This window comes from Cariama cristata, unplaced genomic scaffold (assembly GCF_000690535.1).
Source record: "Cariama cristata isolate BGI_N322 unplaced genomic scaffold, ASM69053v1 scaffold4949, whole genome shotgun sequence".
NCBI classification, from domain to species: Eukaryota; Metazoa; Chordata; class Aves; order Cariamiformes; family Cariamidae; genus Cariama; species Cariama cristata.
In genome coordinates, this window is record NW_009635137.1 from 56,499 (window position 1) to 68,397 (window position 11,899).

The 11,899-nt window shown below is 40.5% G+C and overlaps 1 protein-coding gene across 1 annotated transcript; it reads right to left on the minus strand.

The window, feature by feature from the left end:
- Positions 1-3,256: 3,256 nt before the first annotated feature.
- Positions 3,257-10,968, minus strand: RNF11 (ring finger protein 11). The gene is made up of 4 exons (XM_009707408.1): positions 10,844-10,968; positions 9,003-9,087; positions 5,092-5,261; positions 3,257-4,485 (listed from the first exon to the last, which is right to left on the minus strand). Exons 1-4 carry the CDS (start codon positions 10,966-10,968, stop codon positions 4,314-4,316), a joined length of 552 nt encoding a protein of 183 aa, XP_009705710.1. The 3' UTR covers positions 3,257-4,313.
- Between the last annotated feature and the right edge of the window lie 931 nt (positions 10,969-11,899).

Genomic DNA, 11,899 nt, shown 5'->3' on the forward strand with positions numbered 1-11,899 from the left:
CGTGTACAGGCGTTTTTCACAAATATTTTTTTTCATTATAGGTTCCTCTCTGTGGCTTTTACTTAGCTAAGTGTCAGTGCAGAGTGGATATTGTAATAAATCAGTTGCTAGCATTCCAATACAGTTATTTCTTCTGCTTAAATCAAAAAGACATTTTTTGCAGAGTATGTTTAGACTGTTGTTTTTATCAAAAGGCATTCATTTTGCATTTCATAGCAAGAATTCCAAAGCCCCCAGCTCTTATCCCAGAACAGGTTTAAATGCAAGCTGATCTGCAAAGGACGGTTCGCATACATTACATTCTCCAAGTTAAATGCTATATAAAAGTTAATCCTTGAAGTTAATTTTTATTCTGGGTATTAAGTCAAGAGGGGTTCTTCTGAACAGATTTTATTTGTGTTTTTTATAGGTTATCAACTAGTATGTATGTTTTTAATAAAAATGTGGTGTCTATAATAAACTGCATTTGTAATCAGCTAGCATCCACTTTGTTTCTAAGTCCATTTTAATCCCGGATTTAACTGATGAGAAGCCTTGTGTATGTTTGGTTTCAGCCATCTTCTTGTTATTTATTTAACTGACAGTCTGACTCAGAAGAATTTTCATCTTTACCACGATTGCACAAGGACAGGAAATGTCAAAGTCTTGAAACTGGCAATTCAAAAGTGCAGGTATTTCATAATCCTTTAGCCTAGAAATGTGCACTTCTACCACTGCAGAGGGAGGACTGTCGGCCTTCCAAACACGTAATTGCTTTCAGCCCTGGGAAGCTGGAAGACAGTAGGAACTCTTAAAACCTTATGTGGTTAAAGCCCTTCTACAACACTAGCTCCTCACAGAGAAATTCTCTGGGCTTTTGTTTATGTACAGATTTTGTGATTCTCTCCCAGATTTACACAATGAACTGGAAACAAGTAATAAGGATTATCATACTTAGATGCAAAATGATTAAAGTGGCAAATCCAGTAGCATGCAAGAATTTTTAAGTATAAAGGTCTTTACAGAATTGAGTATTCATTACCTGTCATTGCATCTCTTCTGCCTCAGGTTTGTGGGAATTTTGGTTTCTTCTGTTAGGAGACAAAATCCATTTCCCACTATAATCTGTAAATGTAACCTAACAGTTTCCCTGCTGTGCAAGTGCCTTGGATGTTGGCGATGCCCTTGGTCCCTACCTGCTCTGTTTTGGTGGCACTTCTGTGGAAGCTCTTAATCTTCAAATGGGGCAGCGAGTTGCTCTGAGAGGCTGTGGTGTCTGGCAATGACTAGGCGTGTGTGGACTTCCACACTCGGTGTCTCTCGTGCTGTTGCCTGAAATCGCAGAGGACTGAGCCCAATGATCCACGCAGCTGTTTCTGGGTCTGTGCCGGGGTTGATTTGCCAGTTACGGTTGTACAATACAAACAGCATTGTTGCACTGAATGTTCTCAGCATACGGCATAGTCCCCATGAAATGCTTTAAAGCAACATTTTTTGATGACTGTTGATGCACCTACAACCTTGGTTACTTACTTACACAGCAGCTGTAAGAGGTTTTTGGGGGTTTTTTCCTTCAAATTGCTTTGCAGACATTTTGCTATGTGCCTGACCACCCTGAAACACACAGCCCTGGCCTAGGAAGGGCTAGGGTTGAACAGCTCCAGATGAGCAAGAGCCAGCCCTTTCCATTCACCAAACTGCAGTAGAGTCTGATTGGGCAACAGCTGAGCTGGAAATGGACTGTCTAATATGTTAGGAGGGTAAGTAATTTATTAGACATCTCTGAGGCAGGAGGCAAAGATTGTCTTCATCTTACAGAAGGTGGAATTAAGACACAGATGTGGGTTCACAACTGCAGCTAAAATTCAGGTTACACATTATTTTGCATTAAATTCAGATCAATTACTTTTTTGAATTAGAAATCATCCAGAACAGCATTGCACCTAAAAACTTGAAAAATCATTTGATTTATTTGTTATATTTACACATTTGTCTTTAAGCTAAACTTTGAACTTTTTGGAATGTTTTTCTGTAATCAACTAGTTTTAGCCCTTCACACCTTTTTGCTATTTAACAAGTATTTTATTAAAAGTAATTTTTTCCCTTAGCCCAGTAAGTATATCAGTGTTAAAAGTTCAGCTATACAAAGTGCCTAGGAAAGTATTCAGCTCAGCAATCGGTCACTTCATATTTCTTTCAAATCTTTCTTAATCAAGCCTTGTAATAAATAAAGACTAATACCACCATGACAACGCTGTTTTTTCAAATTGTTCATTTGCCAGTTTTAACAAGATAAAGAAAAGAAATGAATACTTGATGTGGACATTGTTTTACCCAAACAAACAAAACAAAAAAAAAAAAAAAAAAAAAAGAGAGAAAGAAAAAACAAAAAAAAAAAAAGAGAGAGAAAGAGAAACCAAACACCCAAAATAGACAGACAAAAAGGACACAAAGGAACACACACGGAATGATGAAAAGGAACAATGATATTGCACAACTTCAGGTCTCTCTTCCCAGATTTTGATCCATGTAATTAGGTATGTATGAATTCAGCAAAAAAATGTGTCCAGATAAATGTGTAGCAATTTGAATGAATCTAGCACTGTTGACTGCTTTCAGTTCCTTCTGACTGCTACTTGGAGTTCTTCTCTAAGAGAGCAGGTTGCTGTCAGCTGCAGGAATAATAAATAAACCAACATGTTGATTCTACATTTTGCTGACCAACCCTTCAAAAATTATCCATAATATGCACAATTCTTCTATATTGTAAATACACTGTCTTCAAAGTACTCGGGTCTTTAAACACAACTTGTTGTATCAAGTACTCAAACGATATATGAAAAACGATCAAGAACATTCCCTGATTTGTTGTGGTTAACTTGAGATTCCATCTCATTTTGCAAGACCGGGACTTCCCAATGTATCAGCGTTGTGTTGAATGTATAAAAGTCACAGTAGGGTAAGTTGAGGGGGGAGGAGGGAAATAGAAAGAGAAAAAAAAACACGCTAAGTGGATGAAAGGTCTTTACAGCTACAGTCTTTGCTAGACCATCTTTGAACAAGCACATACTGTTTGCTACAGAAATTAGCTAATTGTGTCATTCTGGCTATAGCAGTACTGGTTTCCCCCTCAACTGCTAGTATGACAGTCTGTGTTTATATAAACTTTGCATTTATGTGCAGAACAAAATATATTTTTCTCGTATCTGATTTCATATCTGTTTGGTGGACTGATGTGTCAGCCAGCAGGGCTTAACAGATACATTTAATACAGGAGACTGAGATACAGTATGTTTATTCTTAACTTCTGATAACTTAAGAACTACAAGAACGAGAGATGCAGTATCCATTTGCTATGATCCAAGACAACCATTTTTAGGGAGAAAAAAGTAGAATAAGTGATCAACGCTAACACTACATTAGTTCCAAATATATATTTTTTTTTTTCAGTCATGGTAGCTTAACTATTTATTGTCCATCTGGCCCACTTTTAACCTGATCAAGTTAAAGGTGACACATTAAAGTTTAAGGACTGTTGTTTCATCAAAACCGAAGCAAGTTCTAAAAACCATGAAACCATAATTTCACTGTAGGACTTGTTTCATATCTTCATATTCCACATCACTTGTAGAAAAGGGATAATGCATCTCCGTTTGCTTACAAGCTAGGAGATCACTTTGAAGTCTGCATATTCCTAACTGCAAACAAAATATAGCACTTCTTTTAACAGGTTATAAATAAACTGGTTTTCAAGCATAGAGCCAGCCCAACAATAACAATACACTATTAAAAAGACCTAAGGCAATGAATTCCATCTCCAATGGAAGAAAAAAAAAAAAAAAGAAAAAGAACTGTGCAAACAAGCTTAAAACTATTTCTTTGTGCCAGTGTTATAAAATGTAGATTTCAATAAAGCCTTGACCCAAATGCCAGGACTTGTGAAAAGAATCAGAACAAAACTGGTTACTTTATTTAGGAAAAAAATACTCTTATCTTGCTGCTAATAAAATTGGATACACGCAGTTTAAACATTTACAGTTGCTGTAACACTTTACACAATTCCTATATATAGGTGTAAGAACAAACATTAAAAGACAATGGTGGGTCAAGGCTTTACATTAAAAATAACAACCTACTTTTCTATAGTCTCTAAAATACTATGTTTTTTCCAATATTCGCAGCCATTCAGGAATATTTTTTATTTGTTTATTAGGAAATGTATACTTTGTGCATGATCTTAATTCCTAATTCCTGGCTCTTTGGGCTGAATGACAAAAGGATCAAACCCATTAGAGTGGATGGTCTCCTTGAAGGTTCAGTGGAGAAACCCTGGCTCAGTTAGTCTCATATGATGAAAGCAGCGCTGCATCCACTGGCTCCATGCAGGATGGACAGGTAAAGGATCTCATCAACCAGTCATCTATACAGTCCAGGTGGTAAATGTGCATGCACGGCAGAAATCGGATAGGGTCCCCATAAACAAAGTCCATCATACAAATGACACATCTGGAGGGGGGGAAAAAAAATCATAAAAATATTTAAGCTGCCATTACCACACTGGAAGTGAGTAGTAGTGTAGTATCTACTCATGGATATGTTGGGAGTCAAACTTTTACTACTTGTAGATACTGTGAGGAGTTCTTAGCTCTGTCAGTGCCAGCTCCACCAAGCACTAGATTTTTTTTGGTGTTCCCATTGTAGTATACGTGCCCACGGTTACAACGTTAGCGAGGGCAGGAAGCCTTCTGTAGGCATGGCGGGGGCAGCTCAGCAGAATGCATAAGATTAGAAATGGTAAAAAGGAGCCATAAAGGTGAGGGAGTAACATAAAATTATTTCCCCATGAAGAGAGGTTAGAGAGGAAAAAACCTGTAAGGGCATGAATTACTTGGGTCAGGAAAGTAAATTTGACCTGCAACAGGAAAACAAATGAGGATAAAGGAAAGAGCCTTCTATACAATCTCCTTTTTTTTTTTTCCTCCCCAGAAAGCTACATTAAATTACAGTCCCTAAAAAGAAGGCAAAAACAGGAGGACAAGATCGGGTTTCCCAGGGCACTATCGTAAACCAATGCAACAGCCCCATTAGTTCAGTTCGGTTTCTGTAACTTACTCTCTGATCTTCTTCTCGGAGCCGTCTCTTCCAGGATCATAGACTCCTTTAGGTAGATGCTGAATAAGGCCTATCCTCTGCGCTATTCTGATTTGTTCCTCTTCTGTCAGCTGTGTTGCTAGCCGAGTCTGGCTAGGAGTTGGGTGATAAACAGGAACAGGCACCTGCTCCTAAAAATTAAAATATTTCAGTTAAAAAAAGACCACAGAGGCTTTCCTAGCATTTCATAGCACAGTACAGGCAATGTATCTAACCTTTCCCTTCTCAGTCTTACACGTTTTTAGGATCTCCTACTCCTACTTTGCAATTTCGGGGCTATAATTACATTGAGAATGGGATAAAGATTTGAGGCCAGTGTCTTGAGCTAGGAGATGTTCATGGCTGTTCTCCCCAAAAGCTTTTTATCTCCAGGGATTGTTCCTACATGAAATACACGTATAACAAACTCCACAGGACAGCAGGCACATAAACCTTCCAGGCAGCTGGTGAACTGCTAACATACTGAATTGAACAATGTAATGGCTGAGGAAGAGCACCCAGTATTTGCAACAAAAAGGAGATTTTTTCTTCCTTTTTTTTTTTTTTTTTTTTTTACATTTAGGAAGAATTACTTGCAAAGATGAGGACAGTGCCTATTCTTAAAGAGGGAGGGTTTATTGATTCTGTAATAACTAAAGTTTATGTGAACTGTTCTCAGCTACACAAGCTCCAATCCAGAACTGTAGATTTAATTCTTGTGTGTTTAAGAAATGTCACCTGGACAATAAAAAGAATAGCTTAAGTAAGCAATCCAAGTTTTACATTTTTTTCTTATAAATTAATACAATTTTACAAGTTCTCCCAAGCTGAACATCAACAGCTATATGCTTAAAGTACATATTTCCCAAACAAAAAATAGGCAACATGTAGGTATTAGGCAGTCCTTCCTCTGTCATGTTCTCAGAAGCTTCTTTTGAATATTAATGAACTTTAGATCAGATATTTTCACTATCATTTATATTAACACAGTGCTTATTTTACTTGCTTTTAAAGCACTTTTTTGGATGTAAATATCAATTTTGAACAGGAGATACTATTAGGACAGTATTAGCCCGTAGCCATAAATCTACTGTTATTAGGGAGGCGATTTCTTACAACAGGCCTATTTTAACGGTACTTCTTAAACAGCAGAAAGAAATTCAGCTTCTAGCTGTGCTCCGAAAATAAACCTGGTGCATCAGAGACACAATAACATCGATTAATCTGTCTGAAAAATGCAGAAGCTGACTTTCCAGAGGACATCGCTGCAAAGCCTACAGACTGCAGGAGCATGCGCAGCTGCACCGCAAGAAGCGCTGATGCAGCACCCATCACCTCCGACCAAGTTCCCATCGCCAAACTCCCACTCGCTCATCACCGATACGGGGAAGATGTGGGCTTTCACCATCCATGACAGAGCAACCACCTCCTGAAATGGGCATGTCCTTGCAAAGCACGGACCACCGTGGGCATCTCCAGGTATTTCTAGCAGCAGGAACACAGCTGAGCTGCCTGCCCCTCTCCTGTTCCCTCTTTGCCTTTTTGCCTGCTCCGGCAATGGTCCAGTGCAGCGTTCGGTGTTCAACTGACACCAACACCTGGCAAAGTCCAGATACCAGGTTTAATGCATGTAATACTGCACTCGTAAAACCCGATAAAGCGTTTCTTCTTTCATTGCTAGGAAGCACGGCAAGTGGAAAGCCAGACAGGACTCCTGGAAGGCCGGGAGAAAGCAGCCCGAGGAGCACGCAGCCTCTCGCCAGCTGGTGCCAGGGGTGCCCAGCAGAAGTCCTTGCTTACAAGAAATGCTAATCAAAAACACAAATCTGCCTGCCAGTTGTTCTTTTAACACAGTGCCTACCCACTTGCAATTCAGCTGTGGGGTAAAATTCACAGTCTTCTTTTAATGAGCTACACTAGGATTTCCCCCTCTGATTTCCTAGCAGAACTCGGAGGAATTATGAGAAAGTTCAAAAGACAAAATACCAGTGGTTCTGTAAGTTTGATTAGTTTCCTGACTACTCTCAACTATTTCACAGAATCACAGATTTCTTCTGTGCTGCCTTTTAATGGTTTAAATTATCAGAAGTATTCTGTAATCGTTTTGGGGATGGGGAAAAGCACCAGCTGAAGCTATGGATGACCTGTCAGATATATCAGTATTCATGAAGTGGCTCTGCACCCTTTGGTGCCAGCAAAATAAAGCATTTTTTTCCCTTCCCAAATGCTGCAGACCCTCTGTGCACTGAACACATCACAGCTGGAGGCAGAGCCCAGCGCTGGTTTTATGTTTCAAGAACTTAACACGACAAACTATCAGTAACTTTTCCTTTTTTTCCCCAAGGCTTTTGCTATACTTCTTTGGACAGATCATTAAATCAATAGCAGAAGACCTTACTGCTAGCTCCTTTGTTTGTTACAAAGGCATACAAAACACTTAGCATTTGGAGAGAGATGCAGCCCCCTTCCCACCTTTGAAAGAAAGAGGAGCAGTGTAACCAGCCACATGAACGGCACAGGTTGGTGCTAATAAGGGCAGGAGGAGTGGGGGCAATGGGATTTAATACAGCTCCCCTTGGCAAAGGCGTGACTGCAAGTGATAATGCAGAAGTACGAGGGCAGGCAAAAATAGGAGGAGGAAAAAAGATCCAAGAAACTCAAAATGTCTGAAAGTAGCAGTGACAACCCATAGTGAATGCCTATACCAGAAGAACAGCAAACCGATCATCTCAGCAGAAATTATACAGCAAAAGGAAACTACAGTTAAGTAACAATCTGTTGTGAGTTAAAACTATCACATTTCTTGTTTCAGAGTTGTCCAAATCAGTCACGCCATCCAACTGATGACTGCTTCGGTTAAGTTTTGGACAGTAAATTAACACAACTTTCAAGCCTGTAACAGCCCAAACAAGAACAAAACCTCATTCCCTTGTTCCAGTCTTTTACAGGCGCTTGCTGTGCGCGACCACCAAGGGACGATGTACTTGGGGAACCCGTTTCTGCATTATTGCAGTGCCCCTCTCCCAGCGGTGTCATCTTCCCCACGGAGACCTGAAGAAGAGGGGCCTGATGGACTCCCCGAACCCCTGTCCCACGCCAAATACACGAATGCCTTCCCGACCGCCAGCGCTGTATGGAAACGCCTCCCTTTGGTGTCCTGTCTCAGGTTCCCTCCCGGCAGAGCCCCCACCCTGCCCTACACATCTGACCTAACCAATTAAGGCAGGAATTTATAGTTGCCAGCTGTGAGCTTCTACAATTTCACATACTGGACAAGAATCTCTTGTCAGATGAGTAACTCTGGGTGAAAACGGTGCTTTCACCACGACATCTTCATGCTTGTTGAATATAAAAAATTGGGGGTGGTGTGGCTGCCAAGCTGTTGTGAAAAATGCCTAAATTGTACTACTGTAAATAAATAAAAGTGACTGCTCAATACCCATGATCCAGTACACTTCCTTAACATGCTGTCTGGTGGCACTTTAATCTCATCTCCCGATTACTATTAAAAGCCTGCCCAAACTGAGCTAGCAGTCCAGTGGACACAAACATACCAGTAAAATGGAAGAACACAGCCGTGCACACACTGCAGAGAGTCAAATTATAGGGTACAGCGACGATGACCTTTTCAAACTAGTTCTCTCCCCTCCAACAGCTAAAAGGTGCGTTTATACCTGTATGATTCTAAAAATGTTTTAAACTGTTTATTCATGAGAATACAAAAGCCTAGATTTCTCTGACTCAGTTCACTGAAGTGACATTCGGTATCCCCAGAGAGGTCAAAGTAAGAGATGGAGCAGACTGCATGAAGCGCTCCCCCCACTAGACCCTGACCACCACCCATCAGTTGAGCTGGCCTCCTTCAGCCCCCCGGTAGCCCCGCTGGCACACACCCAGGCTGGCCCTGTACGCAGCCGCTGTCGTTGCTGCATCACCACGTTGCCAGCTGCATCCTCTGGTTTCTCCACTACCAAATCTCTGAAGCATTTTTGGAAGTTAAGCTCATCCAACGATAATTTCCAGTGCCCGGTAAGGCCAGAGTGCAGCCCTGCCTGTGCAGGTTTATCACCCCTTTGCAAATCTTTCACAGCTTTTAATGGTGACTTTTATCAGCCCAGGTTAAGGCAAGGTCGTGCTTACTCCAGGGTGAATATTCAAGGTAATGACGTGAGGATTTGAGACTTCAGTCAACTTATATTTGTAGCTAGAGGCCCCCTGACATGTATGTGTATATATATATACACACACAAAAGATTGTATTACCCAAGTAATTATTATTTTACTCCAAAGACGAGCATGAATTTATTGCTCTGGTGTCTCACTTTTCCCTTATCTACCATGGAAAATGTTTTTGCAGACAAAATTACGAAATACTGAACTTCTAGCCAAAGTCCGTGTTATTTATTGTTTGATAAAGATGTCAGGCATTTCAAACTAAGATGAAATCTCAAGTTAACTCTATTCGTCCATGCAAAAAACCTTAAAAAAAGCCAAAACAAATAATCAAACCCATATATTAGTGTCAGGCAATGAAATAAAAATCACTTTCTGGCACTTAATTTGCTTTAATCAGTTATTTTTTTCCCCCCATATGAATTTAGTAACGATGAAACATCTCAGATGGCCACCATCCTGGAGATGGACAACTTTTTTCTTATTCCCAAAGTAGGTGGGGTCAGCACAAGTTTCCCTGCCTTTCTGTGCACAGAAATCGTTCGTTCCTAAAGTTTATTCAGCCCTTCAATAACGGCATTAACTTGGACTACAGCAGGGTTTGTGTCTCCCATCTCACCCTGGCTGCTCCTCCTCCTTTTGGGGTGGGAAGGGGGGAAATCACAGAAGGCATCTGGAGGTCTGCATTTTTCACTTCTAATGAAAATAAACATTTTCACACATGGCTTAAAAAGCCCAGACATGGGGTTTCTGCATGCAGATTCCCAAGCACGCTTTGCGTTCTGGCCTAGAAAAATCAAGCATGATTGTTAGTTTGAAGTTTCCTCATCAATGCAACTTACCTTGGTTACTTGTGCTGCTGTAAATCTGCTTTTCTCTTGTTTTACAGCATTTTCATCTTGTTTTTGCAAGTGCAATGAATTTGTAATTCTCTGAAAACAGGTCAGTGGTAGATCAGAAACTCTTAATCCCTGGATAAAGATTATTTTAAGATCCCTCTACACCACATATCAGCAGTATGTTATCAGGGCTTTTGTTTGTTTGTTGTTTTTAATAATTGCACCAACATGCACAAATTATCCTTTCAGGAAGGTCAAAGGTGAGACCAATAATTCCTAACATCTAATAGTTCCAGAGACTAAAGCTTCACTGCTGTCCCCGAGATCCTGTCTACAGCCACCCGCTTTCCACTATTGAATGCTTTGCTCCTTTTCCATCTCAAAATTTTCTTCCTCATCTAATCCAATGCTCTCAGTGTGTCTCACCCTGGGAATATTTATTTGCATTTTAACACCAGACCAACAGCATATCTGTTAATTCAGTCCAGCAAGGGAGACAAATGTCTTCCTAGCTACGTTTATCCCAAGTCTTTTTTACTTTTTTTTTTTTTAAACACCAATAGGTACAGCACTTACGCTCCTTGCGGTTGCTGCCTAATTAATTAATGCAAATGTAACAGTTCCATTTGAATTTCCCACAGCTCGTTTTTGTAATCCTTTCGATATGCAAATGTCTTTCTTGGAAACGTGTTGTCTGAAAGCAGCTGCGCTGGTTCACATACAGCTGCATCAGGGCCACCGACGCTGTACCGCTCGCCAGCCCTCCAACACCCGTCGGAAAAGTGGCCTGACCCTTCTGCAGCCCCAACCGCCTTGCAACATCGCTGCCTACTACATCGCTCATCATCACGATACAAATCTTTCAGCCTTGCTGCTTCCCAGTTCTCTCACCTCTAAGGTGAGATGCTTAGCAGGAAGCCTAAATAACTAATCTAGACAAGAACAGCTTCAGTTTATAGACGTAAAGTGAGAAGGTGAGGGGGAAAAAAAAAAAAAACAAAAACAAAAACAAAAACCAAGACACAACCATGCCGTTTGGTTTGTTGTGTGTTCCCCCCCCCAATCCTCACTGAATATTATTAAATTTTCTCTTCTCGCTACTTTATTGCTCATAAGGAACTTGCTGGGATGATGGTCCAGGGACCTTTTCTGTGAATGCCATTCTGATTTGGGTGAAAAAACTCAAACTCCATCTGTATGTGAAAACACATTCTGAAATAATATCCTCCCCCCAGACATATTAACGTAAACCCACTCGCCAATATAATGTGCATTATACGACAACTACAGCTTGCTTTAATAATCCTTCGAATATTACAAGTAGCCTGCCAACTATAAAAGCCTTTTTCTGCCATACAGAAGAGAACAGTTCATTTATAAAGCTGAATACCAGCCGCTACAGAACATCACGTAATGAAATCGTTACTCAATCTTTTATATTCCTGCTTCAGGTAGCCAGTCAGCATAAACAACCGCAAGAGCTGAACGCTTACCCTAAAAAATTCTTTTGAAAGAAAAATCCCCTCCTCTCAGCTCTCCCATTTGGAAGGGAGACCTAGGACAGACAACCAGATCAGACACAGGCGTGCGCACAAGAGGAGCCGTTCTGGCACAAGCTGGAATCTAAAGGATGGGTTTCTCTAGCAGAGCCCATTCACTTCACGGTAATATAGTCAGAAAAGAGGTTAAGCATTAAATTAACACCATATTAAGCAAAACTGTAACTGATCCTTTGCCAAATTTTCAAGCATGCCAAAGACGGATACCCTTTGTTTATG